We start from the raw sequence: 24,544 nt of genomic DNA, 5'->3' as shown, positions 1-24,544 counted from the left end.
TCTCACCAATGCTAATTTGACTCTTAATATTAGAAGGAAAAAAAACCCCAGTATTTAAATTACTTTCAAGAAGTTTTTAATAAACTATTGTTTCCTTACATGTATACTAATAATTGTAAAAAAACCAAATATTTGCTAACAAAAGTTAAATACTGTACAATTTATGAAAAATAAAATTTAAAGAATTAGAAGCACTAAAGAGAGGTACCGACTTCAAATAGGTTAAATTAAGAAATTTAACCAGAAAATGGGGATTTGTAGTATGTCTAAGTGAACGCTAAAAACTTTTATTACTAAAGTCAGAGACCTTACTATTTTAGTTCAAATCTTTATCTACACACTTTTTAAATTTTTTTGGGTACTGGGGAGTAAATCCAGGGGCACTCAACCACTGAGCCACATCCCAGCCCTTTTTTATATTTTATTTTTAGACAGGGTCTCTCTGAGTTACTTACTGCCTCGCTAAGTTGCTGAGGCTGGCTTTGAACTTGTGATTCTCCTGCCTCAGCCTCCTAAGCCACTGGGATTAAAAGCGTGCACCACCATGTCTGGCTCTACACAGCTTTAAATAAACCTTAAAAAATATTTTCCAGTACATTTATAAGGTTGCTAGATGGCATGACTGGGAAAAAAAAAAAAAAAAAAAAAAACTATTCTAGAATGTGAACTACCTTAGAATTGGGATGTGTTTCTTTTATCTATTTTATATCCCAAGTTCTTGGAATAATGCCTAGAGCTCAAAGTTAAAATGCTTAAGTAATATTTGTTGCCTTGAACTGAACTGGGGGCAAATACATATTTTTATTTTTGGTCTAGTTTTTGCTCTACTTCAAGTTCTATATATGAAGTACCCAAGAGGCTCCTGGTTTGAGCCTTTATCCTTAAATTGAGTATGGTATGCCAATATACATACATTTTTTACATCAGCCTTCTAAAGGATCCTTGGAACTGAATTGTTACTGGGCTCTGAATCTTCTCTTATATGGCTTGATTCTTATTTCTTAGGTAACAGTTAATATGAGTTTGCAAACACAATGCATTTTCAATGCAGAAGAAGTATGTCCAGATGAATAAGAATAAAGGTTTTATCTTATATTTCCATGTTTTAAATAACAGATACATAGCATCTTAAATGATGGCATAATTAACAATTTTTAGACACCCAACATAATACACTGTATTACAATGCAACATGGTAGGTTTCCATTTTAGGAACAAAAATAAATTTCACATAAAAAAAGATTTATTATTTTAATTCACATAAAATACATTTAGAATAAGTCAATTTTAGCATCAGTGTACAACAACAAGCACAGAGAAGCTTTAAGAAGAGTAAGTCTCCATTCTGTCCAAAACACACATATAAAATGCTTTTATAATTATTGATCATCACCTCGTTGCCTTAAATTTCTAGATTTTCCATTTTCGATTCTTCTCTTTTTGAAAACTGGGGCCACACCATCTGCTGCAACTCCAAGAGAAGTAACTGTTTTTTCTTTAAATACCACTTTGGGTTCCCCAATATCACCTTCTGAAGTTGACACATATTCATTTTCAGGGCTTGGAAGTTCCAAATCTACCTCTTCACTGAAACATAAAGCAAAAATACAACCATTATTTGACAGAATAAGACAAATGTTTGCCACCAAAGCCCCCAGATCACCTAATGATGACTAATGGTGAAAAGTTAGAAGGTGGTCATTTTGAAGTAGTAAACTTTTAAAATACAGACTTTACAATTTTATTTAAGAGATTGAATTCTTATCAAGTGGAACATCAACTTTTTTCCTACAAAAAGTCTCAGTTATTAGTCTTTCATTTCTACTACAGAAAATGCCCGTGCTTACATAAGATATACAGTACCAGTAGATACATAAGGGAGAGGTATTTATGGAAACTGATTTTGCCATAATTAAAAAAGACTTTGAAGGATTATACAGAAGATGAAAATCATGGAATCTTGATATCCTAACACAGAAGACAGTGTGGCTGTTTGCCTAGGACCCCTTTTCTAAAAACCTAGTTCTTCAACCATCCACATGGTTTGTATAAATAATCAGTTGATTGGTCCTGACTACAAGTACAGTATACTATAGAACATTACAGAATCTTTTTGAATTACTGGAACAGTTACAAAAAACAATGATATAAGTACCTCCACAAAACCAGAATCATTTCCAAATTCAACATGCAAAAACTGTAAAGGTTATACTGAGACATACTGCAATAAAAGTTGGGGGGGGGGGAGAACCAAAAAGGCTTCCCATCTACCTGAAAAACCACCAATTCAAAAATTATGCAGAAACACTATATTAAAAACTATTTCAAAAATGATGACATCAAGGACAGTTCATTCCAAGTTTATGGGGTTTATGGGCAGAATTACATTTAGAGACAAATCAATTGCTTTAACTTTTCATTAGGAAACAAGAACAGACCCTCTTTCATCTCTTGTCAATATTCTAAGTGTTCATCCGAAGAGAGTAAGAAAAACAGGAAACCTAAGAAAAGTCAGAGCAAGAAAATGATAAAAACAAGAAATAAAGAAACAAAGTATAATAATTAAATTTAAGAGCTGGTTTATTGAGGATAAACAAAAAATCCTTTGGCAAATTTTATTAAAAAAGGAGAGCTGGGTACTGTGGCACACACCTGTAATCCCAGTGACTCAGCGGGCTGAGGCAGGAGGATCTCCAGTTCAAAGGCAGCCTCAGCAATTTATTGAGGCCCTGAGCAACTCAGTTAGACCCTGTCTCTAAATAAAATATAAAAAAAAAATAAATAAAAAAAAAATAAAAATAAAATATAAAAAAGCCTGGGGATGTTGCTCAGTGGTTAAGCACCTCTGGGTTTAATCCCTGGTACCAAAAAATAAAAATTAAAAGAAGGAGAAAACAAAAATATTTAACAACTTAAAAATTAGAACACAGGGAAAGCTAAAATATTCTGAATGTCTACTATGTGCCACATACTACACTAGGCACTTGGAGTAGAAACAATTATTTTGACTCTTCTAAGGCCTCATTTCCATTTTTCTAGTACTACAACTCTCTTTATTATTATTATTACTTGTATTTTGGGGAACTACTTTTCCGTCTTTCTAAGTTTATGAATTCTGAGTTCAGTTCATGTCCACTCAGTGGTTAGCTCAGGAATGGGTACTGTGTACATGATAAAAGTTATGTAGGACAAATTCAGGAACTGCCAACAAAAACACTCTATTTTTGCTGGGATACTTTACATAAGTATGACATAAACTTAAAGCTTTGCCATCAGGTGGGAAGAGCCTGCCTGGAGAGGGGTCAATTCAAAGGAAAGCAGAGCGGTAATAGAGACAGACAGTGTCCTGATCATTTTATTCAAGCCCCTATCCCCAGCTACACTTGAAACTTCTTCCAGACATACGTAAAATTCTGTCATTTGCAAATGAAAAGAAAACTGGAGTACATTATATATACTTCTACAACAAAAACAATAAAATGAAAATTGTGAGCCCTCATCAATTCTGATAATTGCAGTTTAGAGGTAATGTGATTTTTTTAGGTTGTTTAATAAGACTTAAAAATTTTAACAAATGCTATTCAGTTCAATGATCTTAAACAAAAAGACAGGATAACAAATTTTCTTCTTCCACATTTAGATGATGCAGAAAGAGCTATGAAGACAAGTATTGAGAGTTTTTTTTTTTTTTTTTTAAACTGAAAATTGAACCCAGGGGCACTTACCCACTAAGCGACATTCCCAGCCCTTTTTCTTTTTTATTTTATTTAGAGACAGGGTCTCTCTCTGAGTTCCTTGGGTCTTGCTAAGTTGCTGAGACTGGCTTTGAACTCATGGTCCTCTTGCCTCAGCCTCCCAAGCTGCTGGGATTTACAGACATGTGCCACCTTGCCCGGACTAGAGATCTTACAAACGTGGATACAAATACAGGTCTAGGTCTAGAGCTGTTGTAACAGTTGTAAATGTAAGAATAAGTTAGGAAATTTGCTAGGATTGCAAAAGCAAAACAAACAAGAATATAAGGACAAAGATAAAATTTCAAAATCGTAATGATAGTTCAGAAAAAAAAAACCATTCTGTATAATATAAAACTTGAAGAACATTTATCTCAGTAGATCATAATGTTATACTGACTCCTCCAAGACTGATGAGGGGATGCGCTGACAAATATATGAAAAAAATTTTCAACCTTATCAGTAAAGAAAAGTTAAAATAAGGTATGTTTTGCCAAATTAGAAATTATTTAAAATCCAGTGGGATAGGAACTTTCAGAAACTGCTAATGGAGTATCAGTATACTCTTTCTGGAAAATAAGTGGACTCTGTGTATTAAGATTTTAAAATGTTCACAGCCATGTGTGGTGGTGCATGCCTATAATCTCAGTGACTCCGGAGGCTGAGGCAGGACTGAAAATTTGAGGCCAGCCTAGGCAATTTAGGAAGACCCTGTCTCAAAATAAAAAATAAAGAGAGTGAAGATGCAGTTAGGGGTAGAATAACCCTGGGTTCAATCCCAGTGCCACAGATTTAAAAATGTAACTGTTACACAGATTTTCCACTTCTAGGTTGTCAGATACGTGTACAGAGAAAGATATCCATATAATAATGAGTTCATTATAAAAATAAAAAATGGGCCAGGCATGGTGTTGCATGCCTGTAATTCCAGCAGCTCAGGAGGCCAAGACAGGAAGATCACAAGTTGAAAGCCAGCCTCAGCAACTTACTGAAGTCTTAAGCAACTTAGCAAGACCCTGTCTCAAAATAAAAAATACAAAGAGTTGAGGATGTGGCTCAATAGTTAAGTGCCTCTGGGTTCAATCCCTGGTACAAAAAAAGAAAGGATAAATAAATGCCCAACAAAAAGAATGGCTGAGTAAAATCAAGGTTGAAATAGTGTTTATAAAACTTTAATAGGAAAATATTAATAATGTAAAATGAGAAAACATACTGAAAAAAATATTTTAAAATGTTAGTATTATTTCTGGGTAACTGAATAATAAATTATTTTTATATACTTAATTTTCAAAATTTCCTACAACATTCAGCTGGATGTGGTGTGAATTCCTGTAATCCCAGTGACTTGGGAGACTGAGGCAGGAGGAGCACAAGTTCAAGGTCAGCCTTAGTAACTTACCGAGATCCTGGGCAACTTGGTGAGAACCTGTCTCAAAATAAAAAACAGGGCTACGAATGCGGCTTAGTGGTAAAGCACCCCTGGATTAAATCCCTAATACCAAAAACCAATAACAAAAAAACTACTGTAAATATGCATGCTTTAATTTGGGGTAGGAACCCCCTTTAAAAAAAACTAGGTTGACCTATTTATGAAGTTGGCCATAATCCATTATATATTAAACTATCTGACTAGGCTAAGATTTAATAAGAATGATTTCAGCATATATTCATCACAAGTAAAACAAAAAAAAAAATCTCAACTTGGAAGTACCGATGTAGGACCATCTTCTATTTTAAGTCAAATAAGAGCTGAAGTAATGGAGCAGTCTATTATTTCTGTAACCTTAATATATATAGAATCATTATGCTTATCATGGTAACTGAAACTATGTAGCATTCAGCACATATTTCCTAATATTTCATTTAGTAATACAATTTGAGAAGTTGAGGCAGGAGTATCACAAGTTTGAGACAGGTCTGGGCAACTTAGCGAGACACTATCTCAAAATAAAAAGGGCTGGGAATGTAGCTCAATGGTAGAGTGCACCTGGTTTTAATCCTCCTGTACAGGGAGGAAAAAAAAAAAAGTACTATAAATACAACTTGAACAATTTCATAATAACATTTTCACAGCAATCCTAAGCTGTATTATATTATATCATACTTAAGGAATCAATTCTAAGATGAGTATATAGAACTGTCCAATACTCATATAACTCTATCTTTTGAAAAATATCTTTTCATTAAAATATAACTTTAAGGGCTGGGGATGTGGATCAAGCGGTAGCGCGCTCGCCTGGTGTTCGTGTGGCCCAGGTTCGATCCTCAGCACCACATACAAATAAAGATGTTGTATCCGCCGAAAACTAAAAAATAAATATTAAAAAATTCTGTCTCTTAAAAAAAAAATATAACTTTAACAATCATTTAGCTGTAAAAGTATACATAAAGAAACCATCTTACATTATTATTTGAAAGCACTGAGGCTTTGAAGAATACTCCTTTATGCATGTAGATACTTTTTTTTTTTTTTTAAACCTGAAGTTTCCTTTAAGCATTGCAGAAAGACTAAATGTGAAACTGGTAGTGACATCTTTCTTTCATGGTATAAATATTCCTAAGAAAATAACTTATTTGAATAAATAAACTAATAATGTAAAACTTTACTATGATTTTGTTTAACTGATAATGAACTGGTCTGTTTATCGAATATCTGCTTTATAATTCTGAAGTGTAGTAAGCTACTTTCAAGAGAATAACAAAGCAAAAACTTTTTTCTTGCCTTTAGATATATCCTATGATATATGTAAAGCATCTTGCAAAGCATTTATTGAATATGAACATATTTATTCCTCAAAAAAATGATGGTGAATGTGAGAATGTGCACATGTACATGTGTGAGTTGGTCAACAGAAATGTCATGCATGTTTTGGTAAGAATTAAAACAATCCTTACCTTCCTTTTAAAAGTAACCAGTACCTTACATTTAAAAATAAAAACCACTCTAGAAATAAAGAAATGAGCTACTCTATACTTTTTAGTGTTTTTTTTTTTTTTTGGTGCCAGGGATTGAACTCAGGGTCTTATGCATGCAAGGCAAGTGCTCTACCATTGAGCTACACCCCCAGTTCCTGGGCTACACTTTTAATAAGAAGAGTACCCTTGAAATTAATGGTTGCAATACATGTATATTGTACTGGAATATGCAATACTTGTAATAACAGTGGGATTAAGGTTTTAAGTACTTACTGAGATTTGACTTCTTGTTTAATTTCTTTCCATTCCCCGTATGGATTTGGCTTTTTAAGAGTTTTGGGTTTTTCTTCATTTGGACCTGATGAATTCTGTTTTGGGATACTTTTTTCCTTCTGCATTTCTGGGTCAGCTCCTTCATTACTCTTTTTATTTTTTTCCTGAAATGTAACAGTCAAGAAACAACACTTCAAGTAAAACTGTTATCACAAATCAAAAGTTAACTTCTTTTAAAAGTCATCTTACAGATTTACCCTTAATAATATATTAGATCTCACTTAATAGTTTAATTTGTACATAATACATGGGAGAACTTTAATGCCTGATGTATTAGTTTTTCATTACTGTGACCAAAATACATGGCAAGAACTTAGAGAAGGGCTGGACATGGTGGTGAATGCCTGTAATCCCAGAGATTCGGGAGGCTGAGGCAGGAGGATTGCAAGTCCAAAGCCAGCCGCAGTAATTTAGTGAGGCTCTAAGCAACTCAGTGAGACCCTGTCTCTAAGTAAAATATAAAAAAGGGCTGGGGATGTGGGTCAGTGGTTAAATGCCTCTGGATTCAATCCCTTGTTTAAAAAAAAGGAACTTAGAGAAGGAAAGACGGCTTATGGTTTCAGAGGGTCAGTCTATGGTTGGCTGGCTCCAAGGCAGAAATAACATGACAGGAGGGCATGGTGGAGGAAATCTGCAGAGCTCATACCAGTTGGGAAACAGAGACACAGAGAAAAGTGCAAAGGACAGATATAGTCCCCATGGCTATGCCCCTTGTGACCTACTTCCTCCAGTCATGTCCCACCTGTGTATAGTATTCACCACCTCTCAGTAAGTGTATTCAAATTATATTATTTTTCTATTTTTATTTTTTCATGTTTTTTTATTGGTGCATTATAATTCTGTATAATGGTGAGATTTGTTTTTACATATTCATACATGCACACAGTATTACAATATAATTTGGCTACTATCATTCCCTTGTACTTCCCCTTTTCCTCTACTTCTCCCTCCCCATGGTTCCTTCCCTCTACTCTACTGATCTTTCTTTAATTTTCATGAAATCCCTGCCCCGTCTTTTCCTCTCCAGCTTCCACATGAGAGAAAACAGATAACCTTTGACTTCCTGAGTTTGCCTTGTTTTTTTTTTTTTTTTAAAGAGAGAGTGAGAGATGAGAGAGAGAGAATTTTTTTAATATTTATTTTTTAGTTATCGGCGGACACAACATCTTTGTACGTGGTGCTGAGAATCGAACCCGGGCCGCATGCATGCCAGGCGAGCGCGCTACCACTTGAGCCACATCCCCAGCCCCTGCCTTGTTTTGCTTAATATGTTCTCAAGTTCCATCCATTTTCCTGCAAATAACATAACTTCATTCTTTTTAATGGCTGAATAAAACTCCACTATACACACACACACACACACACACACACACGGCCCACATTTTTTTTATCCATTGATATACTGACAGACACCTAGACCAGTTTCAGTTTAGGCTCATTCTCATTCAAACTAATAATCCATTAAGTGGATTAATCCACCGATAAGGTTAGAGCCCTCATGGTCCACTCATTTTACCTCTGAACACTGCTGCAATGCCCAGCACAGCAGCTCTTGGGGGACATTCTAGATCTAAACCATAACATTCAAGAAGGTTTTCCATTATGTCTAACATATTACGTCTCTCTTTTCTGCTTTCTTACCTAGCTTACATATCCAACAGTGATCTCCCTTTATATTGTTCTCCATTTGAATTTGATGCTATGTAATCAGACTCTTCTATAGCTATGTCTATTTAGAGAACTCCTTCAACTTGTTAAGATTTAACTGAAAATCATCTTCACTCTGAGGATACTGCCAGAACCTCACTGGCCTGTATAACTAGCAACTATGTATGAATTAGAAAGATACCTCATTGGGGTAGAAGCAATTCCCACAGATGCCCCTGGATAGGGATGGTACTTTATGGCATCCCTTCATCGGGATAACACACCTCTGTAACTTAGTTTAGCAAGTGGATCATGTACTGATTTAATCCTCTTTGCAAACTGTACAGCTATGAGTTACTGGCCTGGGACACTGTTTCCTTTGCAATTCTTTGAAAGGATGTCAACCCATCTCTTCATAAGGTTGGTATTATAGGACTAGGATGCAGTGTCCACTTTTCTTAGCAATTCTGACTGCTTGCAGGCCATGACTCTCTTTCTCTCTTTTTTTTTAGTTGTAAATGAACACAATATCTTTATTTATTTTTATGTGATGCTGAGAATTGAATCCAGTGCCTCATGCGTACAGGGCAAGCTCTCTACCACTGATCTACAACCGCAGCTTCCCTCCTTTTTAAAAAATATTTTTTAGTTGTAAATGGACACAGTATCTTTATTTTATTTATTTATTTCTACCATGACTCTCTTAAAAAATAATTTTTACTGAAGCATAAAAGGTCATGATAGCTGGTGTGTGGCGCATGCCTGTAATACCAGCAACTTGAGAGTCTGAGGCAGGAGGATACCAACTATGAGGCCAGCCTGGGCAACTTAGTAAGACCCCGTCGTAAATAAAAAGGTGTTGGGAATGTAGCTCAGTGGTAAAGCACCCTGGATTTCATTTCTAGTATGCGAAAAAGGAGGCCATGATACTTTATACTTTGATTCTTACACAATTAAGATCTCCTCTGAGGATCACACCCACCACTGTCTATACTATTCTCTCCATTATTCTTTACATGATAAAATGACTTCAGGTGACTACTCTATATTCACTGATGATGCTGGCAAACGGCACTAATCTCTCTCTATTCAAACTCCTTTTATTAACAAAGAAAACTTTAAAATATTCTGACCTGTTTTATGGGTCTCAAAACCAATGATATTGGCCTTCACTGTGCTTTAGTCACCTAGTGACTAAATTAGTTATTCATCTACTCTGAGATTTATAGTATCACCAATATGCTAATAATATTCAAATAGTATTTCTAGTCCAGACATACAGACTAGGCTATTTTGACAGCTCTTTGAATGTTACAGAGGCTTATTAAACTTAGAAGGTCTCAAATAAACTTAAAAATTTTGTTCTCCAATAGGTATTATAGCCATTTATCCAGTTACCAAAATACAGTAGCCTCACCTTATTTTGGGGGATATATTCTAAAATCCCCAGTGGATACCTAAAAGCATGGATAGTGCTGAACCTTATATTCTGTGGTTTTCCCCTATATATACATTCCTATGATAAAGTTCAATTAATAAATTAGGCATAGAAAGAGTTAAAAACAATACAGTAGGGGCTGGGATTGTGGCTTAGTGGTGGAGCGCTCACCTAGTATGTGCAAGGCCCTGGGTTCGATCCTTAGCACCACATTAAAATAAAGATATTGTGTCTGACAATAGCATATGATAATTTCATCACATCACTCAGAATGTCATACAATTTAAAACTGATGTATTGTTATTTCTGGAATGTTCCATTTACTATTTTCAGACCTTGGTCGAATATGGGTAAATGAGACCACATAAAGCAAGCAAAATCAAGGACTGGAAGGGAGAACTACCAATATATCTTAGCTCTATTTCTACATTTTTTTTTTTAAAGTTTTTGGCAGACACAACATCTTTGTTTGTATGTGGTGCTGAGGATCAAATCCGGGCCACACGCATGCCAGGCGAGCGTGCTACCGCTTGAGCCACATCCCCAGCTATCTTAGCTCTATTTCTATCTTATATCCAAATACTGAAAAAAAAACTGTGGAACTTTCTTATAAACTGATAAAATTCTGTGAAGATTAAATCAAGAACCTACCTTAAACTTTATTATTAGCTTTTTTTTTTCTGTGGAAACCTTTTCTTCTGCTTCCTTTTCCCCATCAGAATCACTGGGTGAATCTGATGATTTGGAGTCTTCTACGGTGCCAAGTGACTTTTCATCAATTTTACTAGAAAGCATATCTCCAGTATGTGGAATGAAATCATCAGGTTTTTCCCATTTGGATTCTGCTCAACACATTTTAGCACTAGTGTTATTTAGTAACCAATTCTACTTGGAAGTAATTCCATTATAATAATTTCTATTATTTACAATTATTAAATGACAACATTGCATCTATTTCACATTACTATTTGATTGAGAAGTTTTAAAATAAAGAGTTTCCAAACATCTTGCTTTTGTATCTTTCACAAACGAATTTCAAACAACTTGGTATTTATTAGATGTAAATTACATCTACAATTCCAAAGCAAAGGGAGGCTTAAAAAGTGGGTGATCCCCAAATCACGGCATTTGCAAGTAAACGGATGGCTTTGGAGAAGATAATGCTAAATGAAGTTAGCCAATCCCCCCAAAACAAATGCTGAATGTTTTCTCTGATATAAGGAGGTTGACTCATAGTGGGGTACGGAGGAAGAGCATTGGAGGATTAGATGAATTCTAGATAGGGAAGAGGGGTGGGAGGGAAAGGAAGGGGGTAGGGGATTAGCAAGGATGGGGGAATGTGATGGACATCATTATACAAATGTATGAAGACTTGAATTGGGTGTCAATCTACTTTATATACAAACAGAATATAAAAAATTGTGGTATATATGTGTATTAAGAATTTTAATGCAAAAAACACTAAAATACATGTATAAAGGCATAAATTGGCATGAACATACTTTATATACAGAGATATGAAAAATTGTGTTCTATATATGTAATAAGAATTGTAATGCATTCCACTGCTGTTGTGTATTTAAAAAAATAAAATCAATAAAAGATTAAAAAAAAAGTGGGTGATCCTTTTATGGACTCACAATTTATCCAATAACAATTTTAGGAAACATACTAATAAGGAACATATGTGAGATTCCCTGAAATTTACTTATCATAAAGATTTCCTGGAATTTTCACAAAAAAAAAAAAAAAATTAAAATTTTTTTTTTTGTAGTTGTAGATGGACATCATGCCTTTATTTTATTTGTTTCATTTTTATGTGATGCTAAGGATTGAACACAGTGCCTCACACATGCTAGGCAAGCGCTCTGACACTGAGCTATAGCCTCAGTCCTAAAATCATTCTGATATGATTATGAAGATATGATTGGATATAATCTGTCACTTTGATAGTGGGAGGAGGACTTCAATCGATTCAGCTCCACTGCCATCTAGTGGTTCACTAGGCTTTTAGTAAAATGAAAACATTTCTCATTGTCTTGAAAATATTCTCTATTTTTAGTTTAAGTGATTATTCAATTCACTGTCCAACTGAGATAGTTTTAAAGCTGAAAGGCCTGCTATTAACAATCAATGCTCCAAGTATAAGCTGAAATCATTTAGGGCAAATCAGTATGAATAGCCTCGTAAATACTTTCCTTTATCTATATTTCATACAAATAACAAAAAGAACTATCAAGAAATAATTTACTAAGCACTTCCTATGTTCCAGGCACTGTTTTGGGAACTTTATAGGTATCTAATCTTAATGACTCCATGGAGTATATACTATGACCATCTATTTTTACTGAAGAGTGACTATAGGCTCAATGACAGGCTCACTAACACATCACTGGTAAAGGAAGAAGTTGTTCATTGAGCTTAGATCTGTCTAATTCTAAAGCCATATTATATCACTCTTTGTTTTATCTCTATAAAAAGTTAGCACTTTACTTGGATAGAAACACTGCTATAACTGGGCAGGCTTGCTTGCTATCTGTTTAAGGGTTAAAAGGGCTATTTTTCACTAAAAGATTTAATGCTATATAGAAGTCTTTGAATAGTAGAAATTAAAAAATAAAAAACCCCTTCAAAGTTACATCAAAGCCATAGCCAAACTGATAAGTTTAACTGTAGTAGGCCCAAGTGTAATTAATTACTTGAAGTTTTATGAAATAAATTTGAAAAATTTAGATGACAGTAATTATGCATGTTTTATAAATATTTATACAACTGAAACATTAGACAAAGTGAAAATGTGACAATTTTAGCCACTGCTAAAATAACTTGTTTTATTTTTTAAAAAAGGAAAAAGAAAGTTCAAGTGCTGGGGGGAGGTGTGCAGGTGTGCACTATAGCGCTATGATAGAACAAACATAAAATCCTGGGTATAATCTCTAATGCCCAAACACATACAAAAACAAAAACAAAGAAAAGAAAATTGAACATTGGCGATCTCTAAGGTACTTTCCATAGAAATTATCATATTTCTAAAATCATAACAAAACCCAGTAATTTTAGAGTAAAAATTATTAAATTTGCAAATGACATATCAGTTGAGAATAACATTAATACACTGAACAATATATTACAAGTAGAAATCTTTTTGCTTTTCTACTGTACTAATGTTATTATTATTATTATTATTTTTTGGTACTGAGGATTGAACCCAGGGCACTCAACCACTGAGCCACATTCTCAGTCCTTTTTTATATTTTATTTATAGAGACAGGGTCTCACTGAGTTGCTAAGAGTCTCGCTAATTTATTGAGGCTTTTATCCTCCTGCCTCAGCCTCTAGAGCCGCTGGGATATTACATACATGCATCACTGCGCCCAGCTGTACTAATGTCTTTAAATTACGAAAAGCAATACAGGCTTTCTATGGAAATGTTTATTACATACTAAAATCCCAAGTTCAGATGAACTTTAGCAGACTAACAAGCAGTTTTAGGTACAATTTAGACAGTTAAGAAAATCAAAGAGGGCTGGGGTTCTACCTCAGTAGTAGAGTCCTTGCCTTGCATGTGTGAAGCACTGGGTTCAATTCTCAGCACCGCATATAAATAAATGAATAAAATAAAGTCCCATTAAGAACTAAAAAACAATTAAAAAAAAAAGAAAAATCAAAGATAATTCTTACCTCCTGTTTCAGTATTATAATAATAGCTAAAACCATCTTCACTTAAACCTTCTACCCAAATGGCCTTCACTGCTGTCTAATAGGATGGGGGGAAAAAACAGAATAAATTGAAGATAATGATGACAATAGTTATATATTGCATTATTAAGGTAGATTTAGCCACTTTTCCCTTTTCACCCGACACCTGGAAGTTAGGTATAGTGATAACCCTGATGGCCAGGAAGTTTGATTTTTGGCTAATCATGAATCAAATTGAGAGAATGTCTCACCTCTGAAAGCCAGGAATTCCTCTCAGGGGACAAGGACATGTGAATGATAACCAACTGCAAACAACTATTAATATTCACCCTGCATGGGGTTTCTGAATAGACAACAGTTTCATTTCCACCCAGCCTTCTAACTTAAAGGATTACAGGAAGAAAGGAACAAAGTTGGAGGTGGGGATTGGGGTAGCAGGCTTATTTGGAAGTAAAATTTGCTTAATAAAACTCTGTAAAAGCCCCAGAAGTCAATCACTTTAAAGAATAAGCAAAAACACTATGAATGTGCTTCCATTACCTTTTTTAAGTTTCCATGAAATCCTTCAGGTTTCTCCCACTGAGATGCTTAAAACAAAATATATTGCATTTATAAAATCTTTTTGCTTAAAAAAAAAAAAAAAACTCCAAAGAATTTAATTTGGCAAAAATTTACAAACTAGTCATTGTGTATAAAACACTATAGAAATACAGTTTAAAACATAATTGAAATGTAAAAAAAAGCCCCATACATGCCAGCAACATTATGCAAAAGAATATATGTGTTATGTAACCAAGAAGAAATGACAAATCAAAGGATCAGAATTTACTAGATCAGAAGTTACTAGAATGTTTTATCTTCACGAGATGGCTCTCTGACATGAATTCCCATGGAACTTGCATAGGATGTATTAGAACTACATAAGACTTCTTTCAAAGATTTCATGGAATTTAGGATTGGGTTAGAAAGAGAATAGCTTTTTGTTATCTTAGGGCAAGGGAGACGGTGGAATGAACAGTGACTTGAAAGAGGAAAAGATGAAGTAAAGAATTAAAGACAAATATTACTGAGGGCAAGAGTATATAAAGTAGAAAGGTGAAGAAATGATACCCTAGAAGGGAGAAAAGAATGAATAACATGTTTTTAAGTAAATCTGAGAAAGACTACTCATCCCTAGAATTTAATTATTTAGGGAAATCTTTATTGCTGTACACTATTTATTTCACTTAAGCCTCAGTATAAATTATTACCTATTATTATTACTGTTATCACCATTTCTATGTAGTCCCAAACTGATTATGATTCTAATCATAATTATGACAACATCGTCACTTCAAATTTTTTTTCATTATTAACTTTTTTTTAATCTCATTTCCAAACCTTCCTGATCATTCTGAACTTTTTTGCTGGCTTTTCTTCAATCCATTCCTTTAATATATATACTAATCATATATATATATATATATATATGTTTTTACTTTTTGTTCCATTGTTTGTAATTTCATATACTCCTAAAAGTAAATATGTTATCTACAACCCCAAACTCAATTTAGCTCCTTAACTCAGATTCTAATTATCAATTAGCCACTGAAAATTGCCACATGAATGTTTTACCTCTGCCAAAAGACTCTCTATGCCTTAAAACTTTCAATTTTTTTAAAGTTTATATTGTTCCATTTGTTGAAATGCTGTACCCTCTTAATCTATTGAAATCTTTGGATTCATTCAAAATACTTATGGAATATTTGCACTTTGCCAGGCAAGCACTGTGTTAAGTGGTAGGGATACAAATGGCAAGACACCATTCTTGATGTCCCAAGATTAGCTCAAAAGTAATTCCTGTGATAATCTCTCACATCCTTATAATCACAATTAATTAGTCATTATTTTGAGATACCATATAATCTTTACTACTACACTTGGAAGTTCCTCCTGGAATCAAAATTTATTTCTGTCACTAAATTTTGTTTCTGGATAATAAAATAAAGTTATTTTTCCTAGAATTTATATAAAGGAAAAATCCCAAATATATTTAGTTTTTAAGGAAAATAAAAAGATGTTTTTGATATTCCTACTGAAAAACACCATTATGTATTTCATTTGAAATTGCTAACTGACATTAATATGAATGGGGGAGTTTACTACATCAATCAAGACAAGTACACAAAAAAAGAAACCAGTTTCTGGCTCCCAGACTGCTTTTGGCTAGAAAATCTTAACATTTCCTTTCAAGAACCTTGCAATTTGTAAAATGAATTAAAAAGTCTTATTTCCGTGTAGTTCATATTTTCAGAAAATTTTTCTGAGAAGATATAAAGTTATTAAAACCTTAAGTATGACATTGAGTCACAATGAGAAAGGTACTTTTTTAAAGGGCACATAATTTTTAAAACCTTTTGGCTAAAATAAGTTATAGTCTTTCACTGTTTAAAATGTTCCAATATTAAATAAAAATCCTAACACAAAATAAACTATTTGTTCCAATGGAACTATTTTCTACTAGTTCTATGCTTAAATGACTTACCTCCTGTGATGAGATCATAATAATAATGATAACCCTCAGAGGTTATGCCTTCTACCCATCTACCCTTTGAAGGATCTTTTTTTTTCTTCTTCTTTTCTTTCTGTTGATTTGATGCAGAGGTGGGTGGAATAGTGGGGGTTACTGGTGATATGGTTGGCTCTGAAATTTCTAAAAAAAAAAAAAAAGGATGAGAGAAAGGCAAAGTTGTCAAGTAACCTCACTTTTTTTTTCTTTCACAAAATATTAATAATGTTATTTTAATCAAAAGTTTGACAAGATTTGGAAAAATAATCATGCAAGAACACACTGAAAAATTTAAAAAAAGTGGTAAGGGGAATTTAGTACAACCTTATATTAAAACTTATTCTACAACTATGGTTAAAAAAAAAGATCCAAGACTGGGAATGTAGCTCAGTCTTAAGTGCCTGGCGCATATTTAAGGTCCTGGGTTTGATCCCCAGCACTGAGGTGAAATGTTAGAGGATCCAGCAGTGTCAAATGATACAGAAACAGGCAAAGATATGATTGAAACAGAATGGTTCAGATATAGAGCTAACTCCAAATTCCTGATATATTTTATTAAAAGGAAAAAGATCATATAATAGAAGATGTTAGAATAACTGGTTAATTTTTAAACAACAACAATATAAAATAAAGTAAAAGTTATTCTCCACTCTTTTACATAAAAATAAATATCAGACCAAAAATACTTTACTAAAAGAACATGAAGTTAAAAAACACACATGCTGAGGATGGTGGTGCATGGCTGTAATCCCAATGACTCTGGAGGCTGGGGCCAGAGGATCACAAGTTCAAGGCCAGCCTCAGCAACATAGTGAGGCCCTAAGCAATTTAGTAAAAATCTATTTCAAAGTAAAAAATAAAAAGGGCTGGGGATGTGGCTTAGTGGTAAAGTGTCTCTGGTTCAATCCCCAGTACCCAAAATAAAACAAAACAAAACCACATACAGACAAAGTAAAATAATGTTAAATCCAACCACATAAAAATTAAGACATTGTGTATGGCAAAAATAAAAACAAAAAATCAAATATATGTTTTTTTTCACAAAAGACAAATGAGAAAATACAACGAATATAAGAATTAATGCATGGGCTGGGTTGTAGCTCAGTGGTAGAGCGCTTGCCTAGCATGTGCAAGGTGCTGGGTTCGATCCTCAGCACCACATAAAAATAAATAAATAAAATAAAGGTATAAAAGAATCACATCATTCTTAAAAAAATAAAATTAATTAATGCCTAACAAAGATTCCTTACAAATCAAACATTCTAACAAGAATGCACAAAAGCAACTCAGAGAATAACATTTACCTTCACTAATACTCAAATATAATTAATTTTTGTAGGAGATCAGTAAGTACTGTAAAGAATGATCAAATCCAGTACTAGTCTGATCTATCAGGTACTTACACAGATGTGAAAAAATATGTAGTTTTTATGACTTTACTTTTCCCCAAAAGATTGGACAATATTTCCAACACGTTAATAAATGTTTTATTTTTAGTGAAAGTGTAAATCAGCCCAACATTTCTGGATAATAGCTACAACATATATGATATTCTCACTCTTTGATATTGTAATCTCATTTTGAGAAATTGTCTCACTTTGAGAAATTGAACGCTCAAAGAAAAAGAAATGTGCAAAATGCATGCATAATGATCCATATTGTAGCATTCTTTGTAAAAGTGAAAAACTGTAAGCAATCTAAATGTTAAACATGAAGAAATTAAATAAATTAGATACACTGTATAGATAGCTACCTTTTATTAAACACTATTATGGATGGTTACTATAATAAGAAATTTGTACACTAGTGTTACTTAAATTTAGTAAAAGTCCAAGGTCATATAATTAGAGAGAAGAAATTGTTTGATTCTAAAGTTTGTGTTCCTAACCATTCTGTAATCACTAAAAATGATTTATAACTGTAAATGTTTAAAAGAAAAGATGTATTTAACTTGTTATTGGAGGAGAGGAAAACTTCTAAACAGACCATAGCATAAAATGTACAATTAGAAAAAGTTCTAAGGATGTCAGAGAAATCTTAATAGCATTTAGTAAATTTTTTAAAAGTTGTCTTTTTTTAAAACTACATTGTTGTACTTTTAAAGAAATAAATATCCTATTTAGGAAAACAAGGCTATGAAAAATATTCAATAGAAAAAAATCAATTAATTTATAGTATGCTGATTTATTTGGGCAAAGGGCAACATAATGGAATTTCTCAATTCATGTAACTGATAAAGAGTTACATTTTTCTTTTTTTCTTTTTCTTTTCTTTTTTTAAAGAGAGAGTGAGAGAGTGAGTGAGAGAGAGAGAGAGAGAGAGAGAGAGAATTTTAATATTTTTTATTCTTTAGTTTTTGGCGGACACAACATCTTTGTTTGTATGTGGTGCTGAGGATCGAACCTGGGCCGCACGCATGCCAGGCGAGCGCGCTACCGCTTGAGCCACATCCCCAGCCCCAAGAGTTACATTTTCAACTACTATTCTCTAATTCTCCAGGACTGCCTACATCTTTTTTCCTATCAAATGCTTTATCTTAAAGGAACCATGGCACCCTCACCTTAACTATCATTGTCCACAATAATACTTTTAAAGTCTAACTACAACTGTTCTTCTTAAATGAAAGCAACGCCCATTAATAGGTATTTTGCTCAAAACCTTAAATGAAACCTGTTTTTAGTAGAGATTAAAGGATACTACTGAATGTTGACTATCCCAACCACTATGCAAGATCAATAATTGAGATTTACTATATGCTTGGATTAATGAACAATGGATTTGTCATGGAAGAAATATTCACAGAAACTTCCCAAATTAGAGCAATGACAAGATAGGCACATTCTAGTTAAATAATGTTTTTAACCTGGAACTTGGCTATATTGAAAGCTTCAAAATAATATGCCCTCTAGTAGTAAAGTCAGTTAATTTGTCCAAAAAGGCTATTTCACCATATATTCAACCATATAAACAAATACGATTCATAGTTTTTATCATATGGATAAAATGAACTGTAGTTTTAATACAAGGTTTATTTTTGATTTTATTTTAAATATTTTTTTGAGTTGTAGATGGACAGAATTAATGCCTTTATTTTTTTATTTTTATGTGCTGCTGAGGATCGAACCTAGTGCCTCACGCATGATAAGCAAGTGCTCTGCCACTGAGCTACAGCCTCAGCCCAAGGTTTATTTTTTAATGAATAGTGCTTTTAGTTGAATCACGAGAATACCTAAAAAAACTGATGGTGTCTATGAAATGAACCACTCAATTAGAACAGAGCTAGGACTAGGTAACCACAAATGTAGATTGGCTGATGTGAAGGAAGGCACTAATAGATGAGGCAAAAAAAGTAAAACAGAAGTGCAAAAGCCAAGTCCTACTATCTAAATAGGGCTATGATACATAATAAAATCACTGAGAGTATACCCTGGGTACATAACCTCTTTACAGAAACAATAAAAGCTCTCAGCATGACCTCTGATGTTACCTTTAAAACATGCAGGCTGTTTTTTACCTGACTCTAAGCCAAGTCTTTTCAAATCCTCTTGGTATGCTTTCAGGGCAGCTGCCTCCATTGCAGCAAACTCCTTTGATGCCTTTTCTTCTTCTTTTGCTTTATCCAGGCTTTTCTGTTTAATCTATATAAGATACACATAAAAGTGAAAGTGAGATAAAGAATTGACATTTGCACAAAAAAATTAGCAGAGAATCAGTCCAAATTACCTCACTGATTCTCTTTGCCACATTTTCCTTATGATTTTTTCCCCTTTCATGAAATTCAACACTCTGGAAAATAAGAAAGAGAAAATATAAAGGTAAATTACATGAACAGTATAAAATTCACAATAAAGCATTATAGTAAGTGTGAGGATAGAAATAAGAACATTAAAGTTAAAATGACTGGCAAAAAAGATAAAAACTCATTAATTTTCAGGCAAATTAGCCCTTTTGGGATAAAAAAAAGAAACTGAACCTAGAAATCCTTTGGTTCTTAAAATAAAACAGAATGATCATATTAATGGGAGAAAAATACAAGGTACCAGTGATGACTGATCTTGTAAATATGATTATAATAAAGACTCAAAAAGGCCACGAAGCCAAAAGGGTTAAAAAAAAAATTAAAGAAACACCTTCAAACATCAAATGTCAAAACCATCAAGTCTCTAGAATTTTATTGTTGTATTTGTTATATTAAATAAGAGACATAAAGAACAATGTTCCTTAAAGCCACTATTAATCCTCAAAATTTTAAGAAAAATAGACATTTAAAATTATAAACATATTTTTATACAATATGATAATGATGTAAAACGTGCAACTTCCATTAAGGACAATTTGGCAATATTCGTCACAATTATACATACATTTCTCTTTTGACCCAGCAATCCCATTTCTGGGAATTTATTCCATAGATAAGCTTGCACATGTACAAAATGGTTTGGTTTTTTGGGGGGGAGTAGTGGAAATTGAATCCAGGAGCACTCTACCACTGAGCTACATACTTACTTCTTTCCGTTTTTTTTTTTTTTTAATCTTAAGATAGGGTTTCTCTAAATTACTGAGGCTGGCCTAGAACTAGCAATCCTCCTGCCTTAGCTTCCCGAGTTACTGGAATTACAGTTGCAATGATGCTCAGTTCAAAATGAGGTTATATATGAGGTTATTTACTGCAGCACTGTAACTAAATCGTGGTACAATCCCACAGGCTGCTATAATAGAAAACAAATTCTCTAACTGAAGAGACCTCCAGAGTATATTGTCAATTTTAAAAAATATGGTCCAAAACACTACATCTACAATGTTACCTTTTATGCGTACTTGAATAAGAACCCATACCTATATACACATGGAAACGACAAAAGAATAGGTAAGAAAGTGGAAAAAAAAAAGTTAAACTATGTGCAATGACAGTTGGGGACATGGATCAGAGAGTAAGCACTATTATCTATTTAAACAACCAAAAATTCGCCCTCAGTTACAAGTATCTGGTAGTAGGCAGGAAGAAAGTCCTGGTAAACTCAGCAAAATCAAGTTCTGTCTATCAAATCTTATGCATTAACACTGAGTTATTCTAAAATACTGTGAATTCCTCTTTGAAGTGTGACTTTGTAAATAATCATCTCTATTTCTTATACTGGGTTTCCTAAAGTTGATTATACCACATAAATAATAATATTGAAAGACCATTAAAATTAAATTAATTTTGTTTCTAATTAAAGGCTAAATCAGTGTGTGTCAGCAATTCAAGAAGATGAATGCAGACGGTACTGGAAGGGATTATTTACACTAGCTAACTCATAATATTCATTTTACTGCCTCTAAGGAAGAAACTTTCTGTGATTTGCATGAAATCAAATTTTAGAAATTTGATTTTAAAAATTCATGACATTTATTTATAAGAACAGTCTAACTCAAAAAAAAGTTAAAAACTTTGGCAAAGTATTCAAATACACCAAAAGAGAAAAACAATAACAAAAACCTCAACCAACCAAAAATACTAAAGAATGTAAATGTATACTAAAGAAATACAGCATTGTTAAAGATTCTTTTGTGTGTCCAACTCTGTCAATTAAAAAGCATTTGAATGTATATTTGATACTCTGGTTTTTATGTAGAAGGTACATAATACTATGATATGCAGAAAGGGGGCAAAATCGGTGATGTGTTTTTTATGTCTTAAAGTTGGATCAAAGCTGAGGCACTGTGCCACATGCCTGTAATCCCAGTGGCTCAGTAGGCTCAGGCAGAAGGATGATAAGTTCAAAGCCAGCCTCAGCAACTTAGAGAAGGACTTAGAAAACTTAGCCAGACCTTGTCTCAAAATACAAAATAAAAAGGGCAGAGGATGTGGCTCAGAGGATAAGTGTCTCTGGGTTCAATCCCTAATATCCAAAACAAACAAAAGTTGCTCCTAGACTATAAGATGATAATAATGCACTTAACAGTTATTATTTTTATATTTTATGATGGAATAATAATGATCTTTCAAATTTAAAACTCTGCATCATATATATTTAATTACATGTAGAGCAAGAAATATACAAGAAAAAGCACAATAATGATCTTTTTATATTTTGAGTTTTCCACATTCACTCTGTATGCATTATAAGCACCACCATTACAACATAGATGTTTCATAAACATGGATGAAATTACCCACTCATGTCCATTTCTTGAAAGTCCACAGAATAATTTGACTTCATAATCAAATTTAATTGATAAAAAGGAAGGTTTATAGCTTTCATAAGCAGAATAATATGACAACAGAAATCTTTTGATGTTACGAATTATCAGAGCAATGTAAAAGAAATGGACTTTGATCTAAAAGCAGCACTTCACATGAATATTATTCACATGAATACTATTAGAGTTAGTGGTACTATCATACAGGCCTATTGTCTGCTATCCAACACTTGCAGTAATCACAGAATTTCTTTGGCTGTGACTTCCAGTAGTCGGCCCTGAAAAAAAAGGAAAACAAGTGTGAGCTCATCCAAAAATTAAAAAGGTAAAAATTCACTTTTTTTAAACTCTTTTTTGGAGTTTGAAAGATAAGTGTTGGCTACTGAACGTTTTGTTAACAAAGCTCCCTATTTTATTACTTATGTGGCTGAAGCAATTAACTGAGATTCTGTTGTCTAATAGAGTAGAAAAAGTTGGCACAGGACTTACAAACTACTTCGAAAAATAATTTTAAAATTTTCCTTTTTTGTTACTAGCGTCAGTATGAGGAAATAAGGAACATCTCAAGAGAAAAATATTTATTCTTTACGTTCCATTCCAACTTTTTGGGAGGATGCTATAACGGAGGCCTACAGAAACTCAAGTATGTCTTAAATGTCATATTCACCAAAACAAGTATAAGACTACTCTGGGGAAAGATGTGGCTCCTTCGAGAGTATCAGTTAATACAATTTGTTCTTGAGCTTCGGGATGAGTTGGAAAAGCAACGGGATCTCACAGAATGCGATCAAAAGAAAGTCATTATGCTGTCTAAGGCTGGCCGCTTCTAGCGAGCGAGGACTGCAACGGTGGCGGCAGCCCAACTCCAAAGTTTCACAATACCCCAGGATTCAAGCGCTAAGGAACCAGAAAGGGCGCCGGCGACCCCCGAAACAACGTAGAAAGAAGGAATCCTAAGCTGCAACCATTTCTGCAGTGCAACCTGCCACTTCAACGGGCCGCAGGCTCCCAGCTTAGACTCAGTGCAGCGGCATTCAGGTGGCTCCTAAGGGTAGCACTTCTACCCCGCCCAAAGAACCGGCCTTGCAGGTCCGCTGCTGGACCTGAGCGAGTTAAGGGCGCGTCCGTCACGCCCCCGGCCCGAAGGGCGGGAGTGGGTGGCGGCAGCGGAGGGACCCGGAGGGAAAGAGATGTCCTGAGAAACAACACCTCGTTGTTCAGAGCTTGAGACCCGACTCACATGACTGCGCCTGCCGCTCCGCGCGTCGCCGGGGATCCGACTCACAGACACTCAAAGCCGAGAGAGTCGGCCCGGCTAGCTACGAGGCCCACACGAACCTCACCCTCAGCTCTGACACCTCCCACCTTCCCTGAGACCAGCGTTCCACAGTTCCCAACTACGGGTGCCCAGAAGACTCAGTCCGCGTTCGAAATCTCCTCCTCCTCCCCTCCCCCTACAGGGGCGGTACTCTAAAATCTTGAGAGGTGGGGTCGATATAAAGGAGTTGAGGTCACGAAGAAGGAGCGAAAGCGCGACGGGACTTGAGCCGAAACACAGAAACTTCAAGCCCCTGCGCCGGCCCATCTGCTCTCTGTCCTCCCCTGGGATCCAGAACTTCCACTCTCCTTCTAGGCTCGCTGGCTCGTGGCCAAGGAGCTTGCACGCCGCCTCCGCCCTGAACGCAAACAGCTGTTCCCAGAGACGTCGTCGCTCTCAACTTTGCCAACTAGTCCGCACGCACTTTGACCAACGGAGCAACCCGGACCTGTGGGCTGGGGGCCGTTGGCGGAGTTAAAAAAAGAAAGGTGAAAGAGTTGGTTCTGGGATCCCCGCGAGTCTCGGCTTCGCCTTAGAACTTTCCTGTGGCGCCGCGCGGCGCGGCCCCACCCCTCCCCCGCTCTGGCTGCGCGCTCTGGCCGGGCTCGTTCCCGCGCGCGTGGGCAGCGGGCGGCAGCCGCTCGAGTAGAGGCGGCAGTGCACGGCGTAGTGAAGGCGGTAGCAGCGCTTACGCTTGTCAGGTGGGTCACGACGATATCTCTAGCAGC

At 34.8% G+C, this 24,544-nt stretch overlaps 2 protein-coding genes across 6 annotated transcripts in view; one reads left to right on the top strand and one right to left on the bottom strand.

Annotated features, from left to right (window-relative positions):
* Positions 1 to 1,071: 1,071 nt before the first annotated feature.
* Positions 1,072 to 24,400, bottom strand: Wbp4 (WW domain binding protein 4). Of its 3 annotated transcripts, none has more exons than XM_076872662.1 (10): positions 23,739 to 24,400; positions 22,704 to 22,776; positions 20,039 to 20,101; positions 19,830 to 19,953; positions 16,292 to 16,459; positions 14,308 to 14,354; positions 13,750 to 13,825; positions 10,720 to 10,910; positions 6,924 to 7,087; positions 1,072 to 1,587 (listed from the first exon to the last, which is right to left on the bottom strand). In XM_076872662.1, coding segments are annotated over exons 1-10 (1,116 nt in total). In that variant the 5' UTR covers positions 23,741 to 24,400; the 3' UTR covers positions 1,072 to 1,379. The 3 variants fall into 3 exon arrangements, with proteins under 3 accessions (XP_076728777.1, XP_076728778.1, XP_076728779.1); XM_076872663.1 differs by having other exon boundaries at positions 22,733 to 22,776; positions 23,739 to 24,399; XM_076872664.1 differs by lacking the exon at positions 23,739 to 24,400 and having other exon boundaries at positions 22,708 to 22,776.
* The window catches only part of Elf1 (E74 like ETS transcription factor 1), a 103,068-nt gene continuing 102,464 nt past the window's right edge, over positions 23,941 to 24,544 (top strand). The window contains exon 1 of one of the 3 annotated variants that reach the window (XM_076872661.1): positions 23,941 to 24,517. The gene's annotated coding sequence lies outside the window, so the exon portion shown is untranslated. The remainder of the gene's footprint in view (positions 24,518 to 24,544) is intronic. The other 2 variants (XM_076872660.1, XM_076872656.1) reach the window with 2 other exon arrangements.

This window comes from Callospermophilus lateralis, chromosome 12 (genome assembly GCF_048772815.1).
Source record: "Callospermophilus lateralis isolate mCalLat2 chromosome 12, mCalLat2.hap1, whole genome shotgun sequence".
Taxonomy (NCBI): Eukaryota; Metazoa; Chordata; class Mammalia; order Rodentia; family Sciuridae; genus Callospermophilus; species Callospermophilus lateralis.
Note: the sequence above shows the minus strand (reverse complement) of the source record. Positions and strands in the feature narration are given on the sequence as shown.